The 19016-nt window shown below is 38.7% G+C and overlaps 1 protein-coding gene across 1 annotated transcript; it reads right to left on the bottom strand.

Annotated features, from left to right (window-relative positions):
* Positions 1 to 4819: 4819 nt before the first annotated feature.
* Positions 4820 to 5336, bottom strand: LOC121440678 (60S ribosomal protein L24-like). Its single transcript, XM_041641475.1, has one exon. It carries the CDS (start codon positions 5334 to 5336, stop codon positions 4863 to 4865), a length of 474 nt encoding a protein of 157 aa, XP_041497409.1. The 3' UTR covers positions 4820 to 4862.
* Between the last annotated feature and the right edge of the window lie 13680 nt (positions 5337 to 19016).

Genomic DNA, 19016 nt, shown 5'->3' with positions numbered 1-19016 from the left:
TCATTGCATTGTATGCGACACACCAATAAGTAGAATTCCAATGTTCTATATAGATGAAAATAAATCAGGAAAGGCAAGTTACAAATCAGAAAATTTAAGTAAAGTGAATCAAAGACCTTTTGATTCTGTACAAAACTCAGAATTATATGTTATTCTCATGGTACTAAGGAATGTTAAGGAAACTCTCAGCATATTTACCAATTTGCAATACACAGAAAGAGTTGTTTTACATATTGAAACCACTAAACTAATGCCAGTTGATACAGAGTTGACTTTATTATTCATTCATTTACAAGTTACAATCAGGAATAGTAATCATCCCATATACATAACACACATCCAATCTCATGTGGATCTTTCAGGTCCTCTAGCACAAGTTAATGCAGAAATAAATCAATTTTTGATTGAAAATGTATGGAAGGCCTTGGAATTTCATTGAAAAAGTCATGTCAATATCAAAGATCTAAAGAAAAAGACTTTTCCATCATGTGGCAACAAGTTAAGGAAATTATAAGTAAATAGGAAATGTCCTACTTGTTTTTTGAACAACCAAACACCACTTCCTTCAGGCAGTAACTTAAAGGGTACTCAATAGAATGAAATCTGGCAGATGGGTGTGTTCAATTTTGTAGAATTAGTAAAACTGAAATATGTACACCACTACATTAATATGTATTCAGGTTTTCAATGGGCAACGATTTTGAATTCAGAAAAGGCTGATTCGGTAATCATACATTTGCTAGAAGTTAAGGCCATCATGGATATACCTACATAAATAAAGACAGATGATGTTCCAGCATATGTCTCAAAGAAAATGAAACAGATTTTGCTTATTATAATATAAAGCATAGTACAGGTATACTACAATCCTACAGGCCAGGCAGTTACAAAAAGATCAAATTGAACTCCAAAGGATATGATAAGTAATCAGAAAGGGTTACTAAATACCACCAGAAATAGATTGCATAATGCTTTATTAACTTTAACTTTTATAAATGCTAATTAGAAAGGAACAACAGCTGCGGAGAGACATTGGATAGAAAAAAAAGGCGGAATTAAATAAGCCAATATACTTTCAAGACATACTGACTTCAGAATGGAAACCAGAATGTTACATTGGGGAAGGGGTTTTGATTTTGTTTCCATAAAAAAGGAAAGCTATGGATACCATCAAAATTGATAACGTTTCTTTTAAAACAAGAGACATTTCTTAATTAGAAGTGATGATAGTTCATCAAACAGTATCACTGTTTAAACTAACCTATAAAACTAGCAAATGCTTTACATTTGATCATATATAACTTGCCTAAAAAAGAGTCTCTCCAGAATTAGGGTTGGTTAAGGGTTTTGTTTCTGTCTTTTCAGGAGAACAAAGATAATCAGATAAGGAATCTGAAGACCACTGGACAAATGAGACAATTGAAGAATAAGGACAAATCATCCATGAAAAAAAAATGTCTGAAGAAAAAAAGTAAATTGGCCTATTAGTATATCACATTACCAATAGGATAAAAATTCATAAATCATCCCAAATGTTTGTTTCTGCTGTTCTCTACAAACATGTAGTACAAATGGTCTTTTTGTAGTCTCAGTCCAATTAAAGATTAAAGCTGGCCTTGGAATTGGAGTGTGGCTCTCTTCTTCTCTAAACTCAAGCATTCTTGTTAAAGTGATATCGAAAATCTCTGTCTCATTTCAGAAGAGCCATCTGGTATGGAACAGAATAAAAACAAATATTTAAGGACTACTTTATTACTGCTAATCTCATAATCCTTTGGTTTTATGTTGATTCTTTAACAGATTGTCTTAAAGGATAAGAATATATATATATTAAACTTTCTGTCATGATATTAATGGTTATATAGAGTACTAACTAATTCTAGTAAAAGGTTTCATCTATTTCCCTGTACATGATTTTTGGTTTGTGTCTTTATCAGTTTGATGTGGGATTTCCAGTTTTATACTATGATTTCTATTAATGAATTAAAAAAACTGCTTTGAGTCTATAGCAGAGCAGGGCAGGGCAGAGCAGTGGTAGGTGGGGAGGAAGGACTGAATGCTGGGAGAAAGAAGAGCAGTATAAGAGAGAAGCCATGGAGCCACCAGAGACAGATCCTGGGAACTTTACCCTGTAAGCCACAGTCATATGGCGATATACAGTTAATAGAAATGGGTTAAATTAATATGTAAGAGCTAGCCAATAAAAAGCTAGAGCTAATGGGCCAGGCAGTGATTTAATTAATATGGTTTATGTGTGATTATTTCAGTTCTGGGCAGCCAGGACTAACAAGCAGCCTTCCCACTACAACAGTTTTCTTTAGTGAACCATAAGCACACCTAACAGTGACTTTGAAGTCTGCAAAAGAAAAATGGGGCCCCACAACGATGACTCCTCCAGGACTATGATACTATCATTCAGCTGAAACCACCACCTAAAGATTGGCTTTGGACTACAAATTGCTCAGCACAATTTCTGAGCTAGCTGAACAATTTGTGGCTAACTGAAATGATCCAGCCTAACAAACTGCTCTAGCCAGGATTTGAGACAAGCCCTACACTTTCCCATTATGCAGAGACTAGACAAAAAATGATACAGCTACCTCTCCCAGGACTTGACAATTAGCCAAAATTTTTCTTTTAAGCATCCCCTAAAGATGCCATGACCCCAGACAGGAGGAGATAAATTTAAGAATAACATAGTCACATTCCCAAGAGGTGGAGTGGGTGGTTTTTGTTGTTCAATGGATTATGGATATTTGTCATTGTTTATGGGGGTTGGTTGCAAGTTGTTATTGGTTACATCCAGGAGGAAAGTTGGTCAAAGAAGATTAAACTCAGAGTTCTTGTTTTGAAAAGAAAAAAGGGGGATATAGATATAATAAGATAAAAGAGTAGATAGTAAATCTACTCTGGAAAGAAAAAAGGGAGGATATAGTTATGAAAAGATAAAAAGATTATTGAATCTACTTTTTTAAAGCAACCGTTCATTTTAAAAGTTTTACATTGGATTGGATTTTTTTATATTGTAAACAAATTTTGTGTATTGATACATATTTGAGATTAATTTTGTTAGAACATACCGTTTATACATTTCTACTCTTGTTCAAGATATTGAACCTATACGACTAACTTAACAATATAATGCAAATTTCTTGTCCTTGGAAATTATTATTGCCAACTGTTTATGATAGCAAGCCTTGCCTTGGCTGCTGACAGTGTGCTGTCCTAATGGGACAAGTAGGACACAAAAGAGGGTAGAGAGTAACTGACAAACATTGTCAAGACAAAGCAGCACAGCCCTTTAGAATATCCTGTGTTACAGAAAAGTCTGTCAAAATGCTAGGTCTGCAGGCCAAAGATGGATGCTCCAACATTGCAGAGGAACTTTGGGAGACTGTCCATACAGTCATCTATTTTGGTCATTTTTTACATTTTTTTTTTGGAAGTTACTTGCTTGCACTTTCTGCTTACTCAATATTTCTTTCTTGGGCCTCTGATGGAATTGATGACTAGATAGTTGTAGTTTTCTTGTTTACCAGATGCAGAAAGCAAGTTATGATAGAACCATATACAAGACTTTGGGCTCATACGATATATAATGTAGTATTTTCTATGAATTTTTAAAATGCAAATGGGCTAGATTTTGTTGATGCTTTTATTGCCTGTATATATTGCATATGGTTATTGTACTTATTGTGTATAGTTTTTCTTACATTAGTTATAACCTTCTGTGTTTTAATAAGTAAAACTTGCCTGAAGGTCAGTGCAAAGCAGCAACACTAGTCAGTCATTCAGGTCAGGCAGTGGTTGCATACACCTTTAATCTCAGCAGCCATACTAGTTAGCCATAAAAAACAGGCAGTGGTGGTATGCTCCTTTAATCCCAGCTCTAGAGAGTAATATAATATGGGAGGATACAGGTCTCAAGCTTATTCTCTATCTGAGGATTCATGGAGACAGGTTCTCACACATTTTTGCTCTGAGGTAGAGGAAAGAACCAGTGGCTGACAGCTTTGCATTTCTGATCTTCAGATTGAACCCCAATATCTGTCTCTGTTTTTTTTTAATTTGTGCCACAATTGTTTATCTCCTGTTGGCTTAATTTTGGTAAGTCATATTGATGTAGGAATTTATTTAGTTCTTTTAAATTTTCCTATTGAACAATTAAGAAAATGTTCTACAGACACTCCCACAGGACAATCTGATAGAGGTAAATTTCTCAACTGATATTTTCTCTTCCCAGGTATATCAAGGTTGTGCCAAACTGACCAGCCCAAACTAGTATATGAATGTACCTCTGTATTCATTTCATGTATGTTTAGAAGAGTTATGTCCTCTGAACTGATTGATCCCTTAGCCAGTAGGAAATGACCATAATTATATTTCCTCACTAGTTTTGTGTGCCGCCCCTTTTGTCAGATATTAGAACAACAACAATTGCTTGCTTCTAAATTCATTGACTTGAGCACCTTTTTACATTCCTTCACCCTAAGTCAATGCCTGGCTTTTGTGGTGAGGTGATTCTTGGAGGCAACAACATACTTTCTGATCTAAACTATTGGTCCTTTGATTGGGAAACAGAGCATTAATATTGAGTTCCTGTTGAAAGTTATGTATTGATTCCTGCCATTTTGTTGAGGTTTCAGTTTTATGTTTGGGGTTTGCTTGCTATTCCTCTCTTGCTTAGCTTTATTCTAGTATAGCCTGTTTTTGCATCTAGCCTGCCTCATGCTGGAATTGATATTTTTTCAGTCCATAGAATTTCTTCAAGTATCTTCTGTAGAGATGGTTTAGTCCTCATAAATTCTTTTTTTTTTTATAGAGTTTGAAATGGACTTTATTCAGAACTCTGATCTACCAAGTTAGCGTTTTCCTCCAACTCGGGGAGCAGAGACCTTCACAGGCTTCACAATCTTTTGTTTAGGTGCTGCTTTTGTGGGGGCCTTGGCAGCAGCCATTGCGGTCTTCTTGGATGCCTGCTTAGCCTTTTTTGCTTCCTTGGCAGCCCTGATGGCCTGCTCTCGCTGGGCTTTCCTAACTTCTGGTTTCTGATTCCTCTTGGCCATTATATCAGCAAGGGATGCACCAGTGATGGCCCGCTGGAATTTGACTGCGCGGCGGGTTCTTTTCTTTTGAATTTCCTCCGACTGTCCTTTTTTGTGTTTCCTTCTGTACAGGACAGTCCAGTTTATCTGCCGGGGATTCCTTTTGGACAGGAATGCGGACTCGCATTTTGCATTAAGAAACTGGAAAACCTTCCCATCGGTCCTGGCGTAGCGCCGCCCGTGTCCAGGGTAGATCTTGTACCTGCTGAAACTGCACAGCTCGACCTTCATGATGGGAGTTGCCGCCCGGCCGGAGGAAAGATGACGAAGAGCTCCTCATAAATTTTTATTTTGTCTGTTTTCATCATAGAAAGTTCTTATTTCTCTCTCAGTTGTAAGAGTTATCTCTGTTAGCTCAGAGTATTCTGGTATTGACAATTGTTCCTATTTAAACCTTGAAGGACATCTTTCTAAGCCTAGGTGTCAGTTGAGTAATCTCTGTTATTCTGATGACCCTGCCTATATGAGATGTTTCTTAATATTTCAGAAATTTGATGTTTCTTGCCACTTTCAATACTCTTCCTTTACTCTGTGTACTTGCTGTGTTACTTATGATGAAAGAGGCTTTTTCTGGCCTTGTCTGTTTGGAGCTCTAAATGACTCCTGTACCTGACTGGCATCTCTTTTTTAACTCTGGGGAAATTCCTGTTATGATTCATTTAAAAGTGTTTTCTAGGGATTTAGAACAAAATTACTCTTTTCTTCCTATGTCTTTAACCCATAGATTTTACCTTTGGGGACTGCCCCACATAACTTGGAATGCCCACTGGTACCTTATTATCTTATCACTGACCTTGGATTGTTCCAGTTTCTGTACACAGTCTTTAAGTTCAGGATTTTTTTTCCTCACCTTGGTCTTTTCTAAGCTGAGACTTTTCACAGAATTATTTGACTTTCTAGTTTTTGTTTGTTTTCTATTTGTTTGCGTGTGTGTGTGTGTGTGTGTGTGTGTGTGTGTGTTTTCATTTCAAGCATTTAGGTTGTTTTTTCTTCAATTACTTCTGTTCCTATGTTAAATTCCTCTTTCATATCACTCATTGCTTTCCTTATCTCATTTAGCTGGTTGGGTCTTTGAACATATTTGTAATAATTTTTTTGAGTTCTCTGTCTGGGATTTATCCAAATCACTTTCACTAAATGCCATTGTTGTGGAAATGATAACACTGTGAAGAAGTCACAAGTCTTAGATCTTATTTCTTTTGTCACTACATTGGGAGTTATGTATGTGGTGTCACTTCTTTACTTGACTTCATTTTCACTATATATGCTCATTCTGATGAAGTATTGGCAGTGTCCAGGTGGGACATAGATGTGATATTTTTGAGTGTGTTCTTCAGAAAATAATTCCTCGGACAGGAGGTGTGGATGCCTCATGTAAGCTCTACATTATTTCCCAAGAAGTATATTAACTGGGAGAGCAACTACAGCTGTTTGAAATTACCACTATGCAATTGTCACTTAGATAATTATAACAGTAGTCCTTACACTTCAGAAACCATTAGAGAGTAAATGAAGGATACTCTCAAGTCTATTGGGACTGTAGTCAAAAAGATTAGGAGAAGGAGGACAGTGGAGCAGATAGAAATAAGGATTAAGTGTTAAATGAACTTTGAAATGATAGGGTGGATAAAGATGGATTCTGAAAAAATAGGGTAGGTAAAGCTGGACTTTGAAAAGATAAGGTGGGTAAAGATGGATTTTGAAAAGATAGGGTGGATAAAGATGGACTTTGAAAAGATAAGGTGGGTAAAGATTGATTTTGAAAAGATAGGGTGGGTAAAGATGAACTTTGAAAAGATAGGGTGGGTAAAGATGGATTTTGAAAAGATAGGGTTGGTAAAGATGGACTTTGAAAAGATAGAGTTGCTAAGTGTTCTAGTTTGCTCTTTATGTGAGAAACAAAGTTTACCTAACAAAATAGTCTATGGGCAATCGCCTCCCATGATTCACTCAAATACGTGTTGGACTATTATCAGATTGCCCCACTGCAATCTCTGAGTCCTTAAAAGGACTGCAATTAACTTTGAATAAGATTTTCCTTTCGTTCCAGGCTCCTCAACCAATCAGGTACCAACCGCCTGACCACCCATTCCAGCCTGGAGATCCTGCTGGTGCTTCAAAAGTGACTGGATTGAACCTAAATGGAAAGAACCTTGCACTGTAATTCTCTTGATGCCTATGTCTGTTAAGGTTGCTGGTGTTTCTATCTGGATTCATCACATACACCTCAGGAAGATACTCTGGTAATGCACAGAAGAGGAGCCCAACCTCTAGAGATAGAAAGTGACCGAAAAACAACCATTAAACACCAAACTTTCTAAATATAACTAAACATTGTGTTCTTGCTGTTTGAATCTGTATCATGACTGTCCCATGGCTAGCAGTTTTATTGCTTTATTTTAAACCTATAAAAACAGAACCTAAATGCATCTTGACATGGAAAATAAAGGCACCCTTATCATGGGAAACACCCTAGCACTGTCTTGTCATGAAAAACATTCCTTTTATCCACCAGGACCCATTGTTGTGGCAAAAGAAGGGGAATAAATAGTCTTTCGCCAGACAGATGGAGGATACTTGGGATAGACTAATCTAACTGACCAATCCCAAAACAGTAACACAGACTTCAACATAATCAAATATTCTTTAAAGGAGTCTGATAATGAAAATTATCAGAAAAATTATCAAATGTAAGGAAAAATCTTTCCATCTATTAGATTCCACTATAGTTACTGCTACCACAGCCTTTCTGTTACCTTTCCCAGGACATGTTGTTGAACTACAAAAAGAAATTTTAAAATAGCCTACCAAATTCAAAAACTGCTACTATTGCAACAGAAATGTTAATTAAAATTAATAAAGAAATGAGATAATTTAGAACTACAAAATATATTATAGACTATTACTTAAACATAATCGTGGTTGTCAGCAATTTACTAGAATGTGCTGTTTAGTATCTCTGATTTTTCCCATATTATTGACAGCCAAATTGATGATCTATGTAAAGAAATAGACAATTTTTGTCTGACCAATATGGCTAAAATGGTTTCTCCCCCTTCTTTGGCTCTCTAATATTATTTCTGATTTTCATAATCAGGACCTGTGACTCCAGTGTGTTACTAGCTCGATAACCCATCAGATAAACAATTCTAGAATCATTGCCATTCTATGACATTTTTTAAGACAGTCCCAAATTGAAGATTTGACAGAGAAACATAGGTCAAGGGGTGAATAAGGTACCTGTTTGACTTCATTTGAAAGGCAGGAGCCACTACATTGTATTTTTAGGATAAGTTTCTATCTGTTTCTGAAATCTGCCCTGCCATGACCTTGACTTGTTTGTGGGAACACTCAAACTCTCCGAGACCCTCACTAATCACGCTAACCCTCCTTGACCCTCCCTGATCACCATAAACCTCCTTGATCACCCTAACCCTCCTTGGCCCTGCCTGGTCATCTCAACCCTCCCTGACTACCCTAACCTTCTCTAACCCTCCCTGACAAGTCCAACCCTCCCGACCTTCCCTAATCACGCCAACCCTCCCTGATCATCCTAATCCTCCCTCATTACCCTAACCCTCCCTCATCATCCTAACCCTTCCTGATCACATGGCAACACCATGGTGAATGCTGGGTTTTATTGTTGTTGTTTTCATTTGGTTTTTAAATATTTTTCTGTACTTTCTCACTGTTCCATTATCTTTGCAAGTACTCCTGATTTTATCCTTTAAGAAGGCACTAAGAATTAAACTCAGAGTTGTTTTCTTTAAGTGGACCAGGGAGGCAATCTGGCCAGCTTTCAGATGCACCACAATAAAAACAGGCTTTCTGTTCTCAAAAAAAAAAAAAATCAGGCTTGCTTCAAATGTGGCTCAAAAGTGTGATAGTGGTCTTATTCTCATCCAGGGGGATTAACAGAAGGGAACATTGCTTGGTTCCTCCCCTTGAAGTGGAGAAATACTTGTAATGGAACCATACATACAAAAAATAAAAGTACATACAAATAAACTATATCAAAAGCTGTAAAGAGGGACGGAACCCGGTCGCGGAGGCGGACAAAGGACGCCCCCCGCAGGCGGTGGGGACCAGCTGGGACCCGAGCAGCAGCAGAGGACGCAGGCCACAGGCCGCAGGAACCATCGTGGCAGCAGATGCTGGCTGCAGGGTCCGCAAGCAACACTGAGAGCAGATCGCCCCACTACAATTAAATCAAAGAGGTAGGCCTTTGTTTGGCAAGGTCCCTGGCAAAGGAGGAGCCAGGCCCTATTCCTGAAGACCCTTCTGAGGGGTGAGAGGGACCTTGGCCCCCCAGCAGGAACCAGGAAACAGAGCGAGGGTATTTTGTAAGAGGAGCCCCTGGCCAGCAGGGAAACCTGAACCAGTTTTAAAAGACCCATTAGATAGCATTGATAGGAGGAGATGGGCAGGCACCAAAGCAAGAATTCACCCAATAATCCAAAAAACAGCATGAAAACACCAGAAGCCAATGATCTTACAACAGAAGGTCTTCAACACCCTAACACAGAAGAAGTGGAAAAAATGGACTTTATGAAAGCAATAGAGTCCCTTAAACAACATGTGAAAAATGCCCTTATAGAAATGGATGAGAAGTATAACAAAAAGTTTGAAGAAATGAGTAAATACGTACATAATACCCTGGGAAACCAAGAAAGAACGATCAAACAGGTAATGGAAACAGTTCAAGAATTGAAAACTGAAGTGGAAGCAAGGAAGAAAACACAAACTGAGGACCAGCTGGATATGGAAAATCTAGGTCAACGAGCAGAGCCTACAGAAACAAGCATAATCAATAGAATACAAGAGCTAGAAGAAAGAATCTCAGATTCTGAGGACACCACAGATACAACCTCCACAGATACAAAAAAATATCAGTGTCCACCTGTGTCTTATCAGATCACCACGGATTAAAGTTGGAAGGCAACAACCACGATACCCCCAAAAAACCGACAAACTCATGGAAACTGAACAGTCAACTACTGAACCACACCTGGGTCAAGGAAGAAATCAAGAAAGAAATTAAAGTCTTCCTTGAATTTAATGAGAATAAAGGGACAACATACTCAAACCTATGGGACACTGCGAAAGCAGTACTAAGAGGAAAGTTCATAGCACTAAGTGCCCACTTAAAGAAAACAGAGAATGCATACATCGGAGACTTAACGGCACAACTGAAAGCTTTAGGAAAAAAAAGAAGCAGACGCGCCCAGGAGGAGTAGAAGATTGGAAATAATCAAACTGAGGGCAGAAATCAACAAAATAGAAACACAGAAAACAGTCCAAAGAATCAATGAAACAAAAAGCTGGTTCTTGGAGAAAATCAACAAGATTGACAAACCCCTATCCAAACTAATTATACAACAGAGAGAGAACACGCAAATAAATAAGATCAGAAATGAAAAGGGGGACATAACCACAGACACAGAGGAAATTCAGAGACTCATTAGATCTTACTACAAAAGCCTGTATGCCACAAAACTAGAAAATGGAAAAGAAATGGACATTTTTTTAGATAAGTACCATATACCAAAGCTAAACCAGGACCAGGTGAACGATCTAAATACACCTGTTAGTCGCGAAGAACTAGAAACCGTTATCAAAAATCTCCCTTCCCCAAAAAGCCCAGGACCAGATGGTTTCAATGCAGAATTCTATCAGAACTTCCAAGAAGAGCTAATACCTATAGTCCTTAATGTATTTCACAATATAGAAACAGAAGAGTCATTGCCAAATTCCTTTTATGAAGCTACAGTTACCCTGATACCAAAATCACACAAAGAACAACCAAGAAAGAGAATTACAGGCCTATCTCACTCATGAATATCAATGCAAAAATTCTCAATAAAATACTGGCAAACCGAATCCAAGAACACATTAGAAAAATTATCCATCATGATCAAGTAGGCTTCATCCCAGAGATGCAGGGCTGGTTCAACATACGAAAATCTATCAACATAATCCACCATATAAATAAACTGAAAGAAAAAAACATATGATCATTTCATTAGATGCTGAAAAAGCATTTGACAAAATTCAACACCCCTTTATGATAAAAGTCTTGGAGACATTACAGATACAAGAGTCATACCTAAATATAATAAAAGCTATTTACAGCAAGCCAACAGCTAACATTAAATTAAACGGAGAAAAACTCAAAGCCATCACACTAAAATCAGGAACACGACAAGGATGTCCACTCTCTCCATACCTCTTCAATATAGTGCTTGAAGTTCTAGCAATAGCAATAAGACAACATAAGGGGATCAAGGGGATTCGTATTGGAAAAGAAGAAGTTAAGCTCTCGTTATTTGCAGATGATATGATAGTATACATAAGCAACCCCAAAAACTCGACCAAAGAACTCTTACAGCTTATAAACACCTTTAGTAATGTGGCAGGATACAAGATCAACTCCAAAAAATCAGTGGCCTTCCTATACACTAAAAATAAGGAAACAGAGAGGGAAATTAGAGAAGCATCACCTTTCACGATAGCCAAAAATAGCATAAAATATCTTGGGGTAACACTGACCAAGGAAGTGAAAGATCTATTTGACAAGAACTTTAAGTCTTTGAAGAAAGAAATTGAAGAAGACACCAGAAAATGGAAGGACCTCCCTTGCTATTGGATTGGGAGGATCAACATAGTAAAAATGGCAATTCTACCAAAAGCAATCTATAGATTCAATGCAATCCCCACTAAAATCCCATCAAAATTCTTCACAGATCTGGAAAAGATGATAATCAACTTTATATGGAAAAACAAAAAACCCAGGATAGCCAAAACAATCTTATACAACAAAGGATCATCTGGAGGCATTACCATCCCTGACTTCAAACTCTACTACAGAGCTACAGTATTGAAAGCACGTTGGTATTGGCATAAAAACAGAGAATTCGACCAATGGAATCGAATAGAAGACCCTGACTTTAACCCACAAACCTATGAACACCTGATTTTCGATAAAGGAGCTAAAAGTATACAATGGAAAAAAGAGAGCATCTTCAACAAATTGTGCTGGCAAAACTGGATGTCAATCTGTGGAACAATGAAAATAGATCCATATCTATCACCATGCACAAAACTCAAGTCCAAATGGATTAAAGACCTCAATATCAGTCCGAACACACTGAGCCTGATAGAAGAGAAAGTGGGAAGTACTCTACAACACATGGGCACAGGAGACCACTTCCTACGTATAACCCAAGCAGCACAGACATTAAGGGCCTCATTGAATAAATGGGACCTCCTGAGACTGAGAAGCTTCTTTAAAGCAAAGGACACTGTCACTAAGACAAAAAGGCAAGCCACTAACTGGGAGAAGATCTTCACCAACCCCGCAACTGACAAAGGTCTGATCTCCAAAATATATAAAGATCTCAAGAAACTAGACCATAAAAGGCTAATCAACCCAATTATAAAATGGGGCTATGAGCTGAACAGAGAATTCTCAACAGAAGAAGTTCAAATGGCCAAAAGACACTTAAGGTCATACTCAACTTCCTTAGCGATCAGGGAAATGCAAATCAAGACAACTTTAAGATACCATCTTACACCTGTCAGAATGGCTAAAATAAAAAACACCAAGGATAGCCTTTTGCTGGAGAGGTTGTGGAGAAAGGGGTACACTCATCCATTGCTGGTGGGAATGCAAACTTGTGCAACCACTTTGGAAAGCAGTGTGGCGGTTTCTCAGGAAATTCGGGATCAACTTACCCCTGGACCCAGCAATACCACTCTTGGGAATATACCCAAGAGAGGCCTTGTCATACAACAAAAGTATATGCTCTACGATGTTCATGGCAGCATTGTTTGTAATAGCCAGAACCTGGAAACAACCTAGATGCCCTTCAATGGAAGAATGGATGAAGAAAGTATGGAATATATACATATTAGAGTACTACTCAGCAGTAAAAAACAAGGGCTTCTTGAATTTTGCATGCAAATGGATGGAAATATAAAACACTATCCTGAGTGAGGTAAGCCAGACCCAAAAAGAGGAACATGGGATGTACTCACTCATATTTGGTTTCTAGCCATAAACAAAGGACATTGAGCTTATAATTCGCGATCCTAGAGAAGCTAAATAAGGAGAACCCAAAGAAAAACATATAGGCATCCTCCTGAATATTAACCTTCATCAGGCGATGAAAGGAGACAGAGACAGAGACCCACATTGGAGCACTGGACGTAAATCTCAAGGTCCAAATCAGGAGCAGAAGGAGAGAGAGCACGAGCAAGGAACTCAGGACCGCAAGGGGTGCACCCACACACTGAGACAAAGGGGATGTTCTATTGGGAACTCACCAAGGCCAGCTGGCCTGGGTCTGAAAAAGCCTGGGATAAAACGGGACTCTCTGAACATAGCGGACAATGAGGACTACTGAGAACTCAAGAACAATGGCAATGGGTTTCTGATCCTACTGCACGTACTGGCTTTGTAGGAGCCTAGGCAGTTTGGGCGCTCACCTTACTAGAACTGGGTGGAGGTGGGGGTTCCTTGGACTTCCCACAGGTCAGGAACCCTGATTGCTCTTCGGGCTGGGGTGTGGGGCTTAATTGAGGGAGGGGGAGGGAAATGGGAGGCAGTGGCGGGGAAGAGACAGAAATCTTTAATGAATAAATTTTTTAAAAAAAAGCTGTAAAGAAAAGCATCAACTCACAAAAGAAAACGCATCAAAATAACATCAAATATCTAAACAACAACCCTAAATGACAGGAAAATGTGGGGTGGTAAATTTCAAGCCCTAAATATGAATAATTACCCATTAATATCACTATATCCACAAAGCTATCTTTTAAAATTGACAGAAAAGTAGAAACAGTTTAAGACAAGCACAAATTCAAACAGTTATGACTACTAATCTAATACTCCAGAACATACCTAAATGAATGCTATATATAGAGGAAGAAAAGGACAGTCTCAGTCATGAAAGCGTAAGAAAGAAAGCAATCCATGAGAGGATAATGAACAGGGGAGAAGAAATGAGAAAGACTGCATCCTGTCCAGCACAGTGAACCAACAAACAATGGGGGATGGGAAAGGAGATATAATCAACCAGAAAAAGAACCAAAATTACAGAATTTGGCAATGGTTATCTTAAATGCAAGTGACCTCCAACTCACCAGTTAAAGAATGAAGAATTGCTGACTGGATTACAAAACAAAATCTAACTATCTTTAACTATATTTAAGAAACATATCTCATGGAATCGAATAGAAGACCCTGACTCTAACCCACAAACCTATGAACACCTGATTTTTGATAAAGGAGCTAAAAGTATACAATGGAAAAAAGAGAGCATCTTCAACAAATTGTGCTGGCAAAACTGGATGTCAATCTGTGGAACAATGAAAATAGATCCATATCTATCACCATGCACAAAACTCAAGTCCAAATGGATTAAAGACCTCAATATCAGTCCGAACACACTGAGCCTGATAGAAGAGAAAGTGGGAAGTACTCTACAACACATGGGCACAGGAGACCACTTCCTACGTATAACCCCAGCAGCACAGACATTAAGGGCCTCATTGAATAAATGGGACCTCCTGAGACTGAGAAGCTTCTTTAAAGCAAAGGACACTGTCACTAAGACAAAAAGGCAAGCCACTAACTGGGAGAAGATCTTCACCAACCCCGCAACTGACAAAGGTCTGATCTCCAAAATATATAAAGATCTCAAGAAACTAGACCATAAAAGGCTAATCAACCCAATTATAAAATGGGGCTATGAGCTGAACAGAGAATTCTCAACAGAAGAAGTTCAAATGGCCAAAAGACACTTAAGGTCATACTCAACTTCCTTAGCGATCAGGGAAATGCAAATCAAGACAACTTTAAGATACCATCTTACACCTGTCAGAATGGCTAAAATAAAAAACACCAAGGATAGCCTTTTGCTGGAGAGGTTGTGGAGAAAGGGGTACACTCATCCATTGCTGGTGGGAATGCAAACTTGTGCAACCACTTTGGAAAGCAGTGTGGCGGTTTCTCAGGAAATTCGGGATCAACTTACCCCTGGACCCAGCAATACCACTCTTGGGAATATACCCAAGAGAGGCCTTGTCATACAACAAAAGTATATGCTCTACGATGTTCATGGCAGCATTGTTTGTAATAGCCAGAACCTGGAAACAACCTAGATGCCCTTCAATGGAAGAATGGATGAAGAAAGTATGGAATATATACATATTAGAGTACTACTCAGCAGTAAAAAACAAGGGCGTCTTGAATTTTGCATGCAAATGGATGGAAATATAAAACACTATCCTGAGTGAGGTAAGCCAGACCCAAAAAGAGGAACATGGGATGTACTCACTCATATTTGGTTTCTAGCCATAAACAAAGGACATTGAGCTTATAATTCGCGATCCTAGAGAAGCTAAATAAGAAGGTGAATCCAAAGACAAACATATAGTCATCCTCCTGAATATTAACCTTCATCAGGCAATGAAAGGAGACAGAGACAGAGATCCACAATGGAGCACCAGACATAAATCTCAAGGTCCAAATCAGGAGCAGAAGGAGAGAGAGCACGAGCAAGGAACTCAGGACCGCAAGGGGTGCACCCACACACTGAGACAAAGGGGATGTTCTATTGGGAACTCACCAAGGCCAGCTGGCCTGGGTCTGAAAAAGCCTGGGATAAAACGGGACTCTCTGAACATAGCGGACAATGAGGACTACTGAGAACTCAAGAACAATGGCAATGGGTTTCTGATCCTACTGCACGTACTGGCTTTGTAGGAGCCTAGGCAGTTTGGGCGCTCATCTTACTAGAACTGGGTGGAGGTGGGGGTTCATTGGACTTCCCACAGGTCAGGAACCCTGATTGCTCTTCAGGCTGAGGAGGGAGGGGGGGACTTGATTGGCGGAGAGGGAGGGAAATGGGAGGCGGTGGCGGGGAAGAGACAGAAATCTTTAATAAATAAATAAAAAATAAAATAAATAAAAGTCAAACTTGGGCAGCAAAAAAAAAAAAGAATTTTATTTTGAGATTTTTACCCCAGTCAGAGTAGCTAAAAACAAAAATACAAAGGGCAACAAATGCTGTTGTGCCTGTGGGGAAAGGGAAACACTCAGTCACTGCTAACGGGTGTGCAAACTTGCTCAGCCACTAAGTTAATTTGTATGGAAGTTCCCAAAAAAGTGATAATAAATTTACCTCATGATCAAGCTGTACCACTCCTGGGAATACTCCCAAAGGACTCTGTACTTCTACAGAGATACTTGCTCATCCATGTTCATCGCTTCTCTATTAACAATAGCCAGAAAAAGGAAACAGTCTAGATATCCAACAAACTGACGAATTAGTAATGAAAATGTGAATAGGAAGAGTGGGAGGGAAAAATAACACTGAAGTATTTGAAAAAGTTATATGAAAGCCTACTACTATAGAGGCTTCCTAAAATAAATCTACACACACAAATACACACACACACACACACACACACACACACGTGTGTGTGTGTGTGTGTGTGTGTGTGTGTGTGTGTGTGTGAAAGGAGTTAAGATGGAGTTGCCTTCAAATTGGACAACAGTGCCCTTGCTAGACACCAATGGGCAATAAATAAAGAAGCTGGTCCCAGGAATTAGAGTTGTGGGCCAGTGTGGTCCCTGATCATTGCAGGTCATTGGTTAATTTCCAGAACTTAAAACTTCCAATTAGTGAAGATACCTTGTACTTGTGTTATAGAACATGTCAAAATCAGGCTGATGCTGACCCAGAAGCTCTATTCCTACTGGTTATCTTTCATAGTGCTGTAATATACTACCAGAGGTGAAAGGGAGTCATTAATCATACCAAGCTGTAAGCAGAGACTGTACTTTAGTTTCCCGACTGCCCAGACCCAAGTAATCATACAGAAACTATATCAATTACAACACTCTTTGGCCAATAGCTCAGGCATATTCCTAACTAGCTCTTACATCTTAAATTAACTTATTTCTATTTATCTATGTATCACCACAAGGCTGTGACTTACTGATAATGTTCTGATATCTTTCTCCTTAAGCAGCTACATGGTGTCTCTTTGACTCTACCTACACTCTCTCTCGCTCTATCTCTTTTCAGATTTCCCACCTGGCTTTACTCTACCAAATCACTGACCAAAGCAACTTTATTTATCAACCAATAAAAGCTACATATTATACAGAAAGACATCACACATCACCCAGCTGTGAGCTACTATGTTATCTACAATTACTGACACCATAATATACAAGTGGCAAAATTGTTATGGAAGAAAGCAACTGTTTCCTGATCAAATTTAATAACTTCTCCACAAGATAAAACCCCTATCTGACCAAGAACTTAAGGCTGAACAAATCATAGACCCTAGGTGAGAATTACTATTATTTTACTGTTAAATGGATATAGTATTAACCCACTTCCTAATGGTTTATCATTATACCCATAGATTAAGGCATCACTCAACTCTTACAATGGATGCTCCTATTTTCAGTAGATGATAAACAATACAGATAACCACAGTGGCCATGATGCAGAGAATAAGACACTGAGGAATGTCTTGCCTTTCATGTAGCATGAATATTTCTACCTCAAAGGCACAGGAATGATTGCAGAAGATGCGGTGAAAGGGCTTAAGAGCGAAAGGTGGTGTGGATGACCACAAGAAAACAATGTCTTCTGGACACAGCAGGACAACTCCACAAAGGAACTCACAACGGTAATAAGACCAAGTGCAAGACCTGTCAAACCAAACTCATAATAAATCCCAGTGGGACATGGGGGTTGGGAATAACAAGAATTCAGGAAATATGAATCTTGTGAGGAAATAAAGTTATAGTCAGAAGGGGGAGATAAGTTGTATCTTGGATGAAACTAACACTGATTGGCATCTGAACAGTCCACAGATGATGTGTGTGTGACTTTATTTCAAGCTACATTTGTGAAGTCAGGAATCAGTAAAATTGTCTTTCAGGGGTTGTGTTCCAGAGTAGCTAGTAAGCTGCTGCTCCAAGTTCACCTTCAGTTTCCAAGCCCCACATTCCACATATATTATTTTAGGATTGTCCAACTATCTCTTTCAAGAAAGCAAAGGTTAATAGATGTCTTCCATTCTATAGTTTGATTTTCACTTTCCACTTCTTGTAAATGCAGGTGATTCTGAAAAGGAGCCTCATCCATATGCTTCTATGATTGGTCAACACACACCTGGAGAAGAGGGGCAGATGTCAGAGGGGTATATAAATGATACCCAACTGCCTTGCACCTACTGCTTTCCACAGAGGAAGCAACGGTGTGTTTCAAGCCAAGAGCCTGGAGCACAGCGGAGTGGTTCCTCTAGCCGAAGTACAGTGTGAATCCAGAAGACACAGAATTTTCTGGTAAGTGGATAATAGCATTCAGTTCTAACTTCTAACCCTCACCATCTCTTTTCTCTGAATAGATGTAGGTAACAAGACATTTAGGACTTGCCCTGAAAGCGATGTTCCTCAACTTGGAAGCTAGGGTGCTTTTATGGAATGTGGGCAGGACTGGTTTGTGATGGTCTTGCCCAATAATTCAATGAGGAAGACATAGAAGAAATAATATGGATGTTGTTTTGATAAATGTGTCCAATTGTTTTGGCTTGTCTCTTATTCCTCTCCTAAAATGATTGGAATTTTTTGGTTTTTTATTTTGTTTTATTTTATTGAGCTATACATTTTTTCTCTACTCCCCTTCCTGCCTCTCCCTTCCCCCTCAACACTTTCTCTTCTATAAGGTTCAGTGTGGCTGGCTTTATGTTAAGGTCTTTGATCCATTAGGACTTGAGTTTGGTGCATGGTGATTAGATATGGATCTATTTTCATTCTTCTACATGTTGAAATTCAGTTATGCAAGCACCATTTGTTAAATATGCCTTTCTTTTTTCCATTTGATA

The sequence above is a fragment of the Microtus oregoni genome, unplaced genomic scaffold, assembly GCF_018167655.1.
Source record: "Microtus oregoni isolate MIOR12 unplaced genomic scaffold, Mior012 000069F_ref0000032, whole genome shotgun sequence".
In the NCBI taxonomy this organism is placed as follows: domain Eukaryota; kingdom Metazoa; phylum Chordata; class Mammalia; order Rodentia; family Cricetidae; genus Microtus; species Microtus oregoni.
Note: the sequence above shows the minus strand (reverse complement) of the source record. Positions and strands in the feature narration are given on the sequence as shown.

Coding starts and splice junctions, on each gene's coding strand:
- LOC121440678 (XM_041641475.1), bottom strand. CDS start 5,336: ATGAAGGTCGAGCTGTGCAGTTTCAGCAGGTACAAGATCTACCCTGGA.